This window comes from Pagrus pagrus (assembly GCF_965226575.1).
Source record: "Pagrus pagrus genome assembly, chromosome: 11".
Classification (NCBI taxonomy): domain Eukaryota; kingdom Metazoa; phylum Chordata; class Actinopteri; order Spariformes; family Sparidae; genus Pagrus; species Pagrus pagrus.
The window spans coordinates 16,213,373-16,220,723 of record NC_140195.1 but is presented as its reverse complement, the minus strand read 5'-3'; the positions used below and the strand labels follow the sequence as shown (position 1 = coordinate 16,220,723).

Genomic DNA, 7,351 nt, shown 5'->3' with positions numbered 1-7,351 from the left:
AAAGCTCTACGCTGCATTTCATCTCACAAAAATCAGGTTAAGTGTTGGAGCAGGTCGATGCTGATGATACACACAGTTATTTTTTATGTTTTATGAAGGGAACATTGAATTAGAGCTGCCCTCCGGCAGTGCTCCTGGCTTCTAACAAGTCATCGATGACAAACCATGAGAGGTGTTCTGGAGTCCAAATATCGCGAGAGCACTCAGTAACACAGCCGCTGCTCATCGCGAGACTATCATCCAGTCCTTTGCCTTGACTCCAGCTGGTAGCCTGCCTGCCGTTGACGGGTAAGTGTGAATGACATGCAAATGGTGAAAAATGCTTAAAGATGTATACGAGTAATAAAGGTGACCGCAGCGGATGTAACGCTGTTTTTAACGCCTCGTAACGCTTCGTGCTGAATGAAAAATAAGCGGCCGTTAAATCGACGACATCAGGCCGACTGGTGCGCTTGTCGTGACTGTACCGAGGGCATTACAGCACACAAATTGACCCGGAGGATTTTCCTTTTCAATATCGAAGACATTAGCTTATATTGTCGCTGGCTTACAGCTCGAATAATTCTCGTTTCACGCTGGAAAGCCGCAATTTGAGCTCATTCAAATTCACCGCCTGCTTGTACTGCAGCATCCGCCGTCTTCCCCTCGCGTTATGACAGATGTACATGGATGTGCGGCCACTGCAGCTGTATAAAAGGCTATGCTAGCAGCTACAGCCTGTGTATTTGAGGCAAATGAATGGATGGCGAGGCCAACAGCATCGGTTGCCAGCGCTGAGATGGACGAGCATACAAAATAAAAGCTTTCTAGAGATGCCTCGTATGCCGCACAGCAGGCTCCCTTCTAATTATGGAATATCCGTGTGAACCCAAACGCACCTCAGGTAGGATGGCTCAAGTTGACAGCAGAGGTGGCCTGTTAAAGGGACCATACAGGGAAAAAGACTACAAGTCACATTCAAAGAGGCTGTTTTTCATTCTCACAGCTCGAGGTTGTGTGCTATTCAGTGTCATACATAGTGAGTATTACACAGGCATTTGTTCAATCGCCAGAAACAGCAGAAAAGGTGGTTTACTGTGCAGCACATGAAAAGTGATCCAGTATGGCAGCCAGTTTCTCAAGTGAGCTGTCAAAGTGTAAAGCAACAAGCCTTTTAAGTCAGGTCAGCCGCCTGCCGAGGTGTGAAGTATACTTTTACTGGCTCTCCTCTGAGGTGGCTTCGAGCCCTAACAAGGTGGTGATGTTAAGCATTTGAAGAGCTGCTGTGATTTGTGTGTGTGTGGGGGTGGTTTTGACTTTCTATATGTGGTTCACGGTTTGTTTTGCTTTGCTGCCACGTATGGAAAGCGGTCCCTTCAGTAGCTTGTGTCACAGTTCTTTTGCAGTTGAGCTGAGAGCCACCAGTCATCATGGGAAACATCTTTGGGAACCTGTTGAAGAGCCTGATAGGCAAGAAGGAGATGAGGATTCTCATGGTGGGGCTCGACGCCGCTGGGAAAACCACCATCCTCTACAAGCTGAAGCTGGGGGAGATCGTGACCACCATTCCCACAATCGGTGCGTGAGGAAAGAATTCATTGCAACACAGCGTGTCACTGAGTTCGTCCGGCTTTTGTAACTCGTTTTGTTTGCTTTTTATCCAGGTTTCAATGTAGAGACAGTGGAGTACAAGAACATCAGCTTCACCGTGTGGGACGTGGGCGGCCAGGACAAGATCCGTCCCCTGTGGAGACACTACTTCCAGAACACCCAGGGTGAGCAGCGCCAGCTGCTTCTTAAAGATGATGCACAAGACAGTCATGTTGGAGTTAATAAGGGTGCTCAGTCCTGTGGCAGATCCTGCAGCACTCTCTCGCCCCCAGCACCTGAGGGCATATCTGACTAATGCTTAAGATGAGGTCACTTGCATACAGCCTCCAACTGTTTCAAATTATTATTGTCTTAGTCATGTTGAAAGCCTTGACGGTGAATAAATGTGATTAAGCAGTATGATTTTTTAGAAATGTAATGTCAGCATATTGTCAAAAAGAGGGATGAAATTGTGTCTGGTTTTGTTTAACTCTTCAAAAAGACACAATCTCTTATCTCTCCCTGCAGGTTTGATCTTCGTGGTGGACAGCAATGATCGTGAGCGTGTGAATGAAGCTCGAGAGGAGCTGATGAGGATGCTGGCTGAAGATGAGCTGCGGGATGCTGTTCTTCTCGTCTTCGCCAACAAACAGGTACAGCGTTCTTGTGTCTCCTCTTTTGTATTTCCTACTTTTTTCCTCCTGAAGCCTCCTGATTGACACACCCAATGTGACTTTCCTCCAGGACCTGCCCAATGCCATGAACGCCGCAGAGATCACAGACAAGCTGGGCCTACACTCCCTACGCCACCGTAACTGGTACATCCAAGCCACGTGCGCCACCAGCGGAGACGGTCTCTACGAGGGCCTGGACTGGCTGGCCAATCAGCTGAAGAACAAGAAGTGATGGGTACGGTCAGTAAAGTGGGGAAGAGCCTGGGTGCCAGCTCCAGGTAGAAGTTATAGTGGATCCATTGTGTTTACATGGAGAGGTAGTGCTGAAAAGCTCCCAGGGGGTGACTCTCAATGGCTCCCCCCCCCAAAAAAATACTTTCAATTCATCTCTTTATTTTCAGTCATATGATTTATTTGGATCTGCGGTGAGCGTTTTGAAATATTTACAAACCAATGGTGTCGAAGTTGACCTAAACTACTCACATTCTTACAAGCTAAATATTGGGATGTAATAGTATAATGTTACTGTAAAGGCATATGTATTCCCTCTACTTTGCAGTCTCTATGACCTCTGACCTCCATCACCTTTTAATTTGTCCAGAAAAGGTGATGATGGCAGAGCAACCTTCCCTCAGATACTTTAAACTTGATGTTAATTATAAAGAATGTCTTAATAGTATAGTGGGAGTACTATCTCAGAATACTATCACATTGTTTAAAAACAGCATACTCATACAGGCTCCGATAAATGTAACATTTTCTTGTTTTACCACCATCAGATTACGCGCTTCAGAGCTAAATTTTTATTTATTAAAACTTTAAGTTATTTTAGATTTAATTTATTTAAATGTATTTATTTTAATTTTAATTTTAATGATTTTATCGACACAAAACATGACGACATACTGGATAGTCTTAAACAATTCATATTTTTGTCAACATTTATTTATTCCCTGTTCGTTTTAAGTGCATCACATGGTTTTCCCTTCCGTTATTGCAATGTGCATTCACTGCTAAGGCAGCTGTTGGAAAAAAAAAATTAAAAAAGAAGCCCCGGTATCACTGTATATTGCTGCTTCCCAAACTGCATGGAGATATCCCAGTACTGGCTCGTGGGCTTGTGAAGAGCTGTGTGAACTACCGCAGGCCGCTGCTGTAAATAAAGATTTGTTCTAATAGTCGACTTGCCTGGCTCAATAAGGGTTAAAACAATTTGTCTGGCGTCAGCGAGGTGTGACAGCTGAACTGATACAGACGACAGGACAGGCACACTGTACCACCTCTGTGGCTTGGGAAGAAAAGTGATGCTGCTACTGGCCTGCCCTGTGGAGAGTGATGCAGCAGAGCATGTGATTGGCAATATCAGAGAGCTTACACGGTTCCGAATGTTTTATTTTTTAATTCAGTTTGCGCGAGCAGCTGCACTATATCTGTCAACAAGAACTCACATTGCTTGTCATCCTGATTTATCCATCCCTAATTGGCGTGACATTACTTGTTTCTTGTTTTAACGGTATCTCTGTAACACTAAACGCATTATTGTTGTAAAAAATGTAACGTCTTGTTTTTTTTTCGTGTATTTTTTGAATGGAGTATTAATTTATTTTGGACCAAAAGGCAAGTGTTGATTTTTGTGTTTTTTTTCTTGATTTGCTTACTAGATCAGACAGTCGTCTTTTTGAGTGTTCACAAAATCACGTTATTGAAAAAAAATAGGAGAGAGGATGAAAGTAATACTGCATCATAAGGCATGTTAATACTGTACAAGATCTGTAATAAAAGTGAATTATAATAGCCTGTTTCCTCAGACTATATTTGTTAGTCTAAATTACTGCTGCTGGTTGGAACAATGCTGTACTGATAAATGTTATGGATTTAGTGTAAAGTTTACCGAACAACCTTCTAATATGCAAAAGCATGCTTTTCTATGTCAGCGCAACTGTATATATGTTTATGTAACAAGAAAAGTATACCATGGTACTCAAATTGAAAGTGTTATTGATACACCTGTAGATATTGGAGTCAGTGTGTTGGCGGATATGTATAACTGACAGCAGCTTGTGTGTGTGACGTGCAATCTATTACATTCGGTTTGGTGTGAAAATTGTTTTTGTGGCCTTATATTGCAGGTGGTTAAGTTCTCTTTGATAACAGGTTTGTATGTAGGAATGTCCGACATTCAAGTATCTCACCTATGATCTGTAACGCTGATGCACTCACAGTACTGTTGTGGCTAAACATCCTTCTTTCAATGACTATTGGCCGACTTTTAAACTGACTGCAGAACATTCCAGCTGATGATGATTATTCAAAAAGGGAACAAACTGAACATGGATTCATTGGATTTTAGAGGAATATTATCAAAAGGAGGAGATAAAAGCAACACAAACTGGTGCAAAAGTGTTGAATGATTTAATGATTCCTGGCACTACATCGATCAATCAATAAAAAGACCAGAACACAAATTTGCTTTGGCTGACTCATTTTTCACCTTCACCTGCACTTTATCCCTTATTTATCTGTTATGTAGATCTCAAACCTTTGAGCCATGGCTTGGTGATATGGCCTTGAACTAATAATATTATGATATGATAATATTAATATTATTAATATCAGCAATAACATTAGGCTACATCGTGATAGCTGATGAATATAATATATACAATAAATAAATATATATAATATGTATATATAGATGTATTTTCCCTGTTAAAAGGATTTTTTTTTCAATATGGCAAGTTTTTCTTCACTCACATCTTCACGGCTATATAAATAAAGTTGATTTGATTTGATATCTTGCACTCCATAAATGCTAGGACTGAGCTGGATATCAATAGTACGACAATATTGTAGGGATGACTTTTGATACTTTCACAAAATTTTAGCACAATAAGTGACAAATAATTATCAGTAATGTGAATTTAATGACTAAATAGAACAGTCTGGTAAATTCTGAAAATTACATCACTGTAATGCAGACTTTAAAACCAGGAGAAGACAGCACTTATGCCATAACATGATATAATGGTATCCAAAATCTAAGATGATATATATAGTTGTATATCACAATATAAATATATTGCCCAGCCCAAATTACCTCCACCAAAGACCTTACGTTTTTACAGATGTCTGTTTTTTGGTCGGTTTGTCAGCAGGATTACACAAAAACTGTTAGAAAGATTTCCACAAAACTTGTATGGAGGGTGGGTCGCGGCCCAGAACAGACCTCTTTAACATTTGGTGCAGATCCGGATAAAGGGACAGATCCAGGAAATGTTCTCACTTTCTTTAACATTGCGAGATTTCCGTTTTCCGACATTTTCATTATTAATGCATGGATCTTGAATAAAATCATATGTATATAGGTGGCCAGTATCCTTGAGTGAGTACAATTTGATATGGATCTTAGATATGGTGGTTAAATCATGGTTAAGTAGGTATGGGTGGTTTCAGTTGGATCGGGCTTCATTGAATTAAAGGGGGCTGTTTGGCCTTGGTGGAATGATTTGTGTCTGATATGGTTTTCTCCACAAAAAGTTAATTTATGAGGCTTTTACCACATTTGTAGGTTATATATTTGCTCCAAATATCCAAATATCCAACATATGGATAATCAAATAGCACTCTGCATGTCGTGTCACGGGAACTGTAATATTACATCCACTGCAATGCTTCCAAACCAGCTGTGATGTCACAAAGTCACACTCTTACAGACATGAACCTAAACTGAGATTTAAGGCGAGCACAGAGAAACTTCAGAGGATGAAAGTGAAAACAATCTGATATTTTTCATTTTTCTGCACAGCATTCTGACTTAAATATTTTTTAACTCGGCAAATGTTCCTCGTATCGGTTGCCAAATTAGACTGAAGTCAGATTAATTAACTGCACATACAAGGAACCTGGTTATTGAGCATGTACTGGTGGATGTGGGCAAGGAAAGAGGTGGGAAGGACATGGATCTATGTGGTCTTTCTCTTTTGGCCTTTGCTAACTGCTGCCATCAAGAGAAGTTTGACACAGTCAGGTAGTTTCCCTGTGGAATTGCTGCTCTCCACAGAGAGTCATTTTGTCTGAGCCAATCAGAGGTCTGTGTGGAGGAGAGTGCCGCTGTGTCTCCAGGGGTGTGACAGCAGTATGTGGGTCAGAGCTGCTCCCGGGGCCACCAGCCCCCAGGGCCCCCTGCAGGACAACCACAATAGTAGCCCCAGGGCGGATGCCATAGCTGGGATTCCCACCCGTAACCGGGACGCCTTCGCCCAGGGCACAGACACACTGGCAGCAGCCCCACAATCAATTCATCAATCTCTGAAGGGAGTGGCAACCGCAAAAGGCCACAGCAGTCACCCCCACAGCTCGCCTTTGGAAGGGACAGGGCCACCAGGGCTGACACTGGGGCTGACACCATGGTGGCGTTGTGAACAGTGGTGGAATGTAACTAGGTACAATTCCTCAAGTATGGTACTTAAGTACAAATTAAAGGTATTTTACCTGAATATTTCCATTTTATGCTACTTTATGCTTCAATTCCACTGCATAACAGAGGAAAACATTGCACTTTTTACTCCACTACATTTTTCTTACTAGTTACTAGTTACTTTTCAGATTACAAATTTTCATTCCCTTCCTGTCCAGTGAAAACCATGTATCTCCAGATGTGTTGATCAACTGAAGGATAAAGCGTTTCCTTTATGTGTTAAAAAATGATCATCTTCTTCAGCTAAATAAACTAATTAGAAAACCTCACAGAGCTGAAACAGGCTGTTTTTCCTGAGCTCATGAAACTGAACTTTTTAGAGATATGTAGTTCTCACATGACAAACATATGATGATGTTATAGAATACAGAATATTTACCTCAGTTTGGCCTTAAGTGGAGAATCTATTTGGACGATATATCATTCATTTTCCAGAGGAGGTTTGATTTGTGATATTCAGGAGATTAGGAGCAAAAAGTTTCTCATTTATAGAAAACACTGAAAACTGAAAACTTTATATATGATAACCAAAAATTATGAATTTATTGTCTCATAGAGAATAACTACAGTGCAGAACCTTATGTGAAGACGTATTTAAAGATAAGGCAAAAATCCTTTTGTTCAGTCACAT

General features: G+C 41.2%; 1 protein-coding gene across 1 annotated transcript; it reads left to right on the top strand.

Annotated features, from left to right (window-relative positions):
• The first annotated feature begins 204 nt into the window (after positions 1-204).
• arf3a (ADP-ribosylation factor 3a) lies at positions 205-4,708 on the top strand. The gene is made up of 5 exons (XM_084366857.1): positions 205-288; positions 1,375-1,557; positions 1,644-1,754; positions 2,098-2,222; positions 2,314-4,708. The coding sequence occupies exons 2-5, from the start codon at positions 1,410-1,412 to the stop codon at positions 2,473-2,475; spliced, it is 546 nt and encodes a 181-aa protein (XP_084222983.1). The 5' UTR covers positions 205-288; positions 1,375-1,409; the 3' UTR covers positions 2,476-4,708.
• The last annotated feature ends 2,643 nt before the right edge of the window (positions 4,709-7,351 follow it).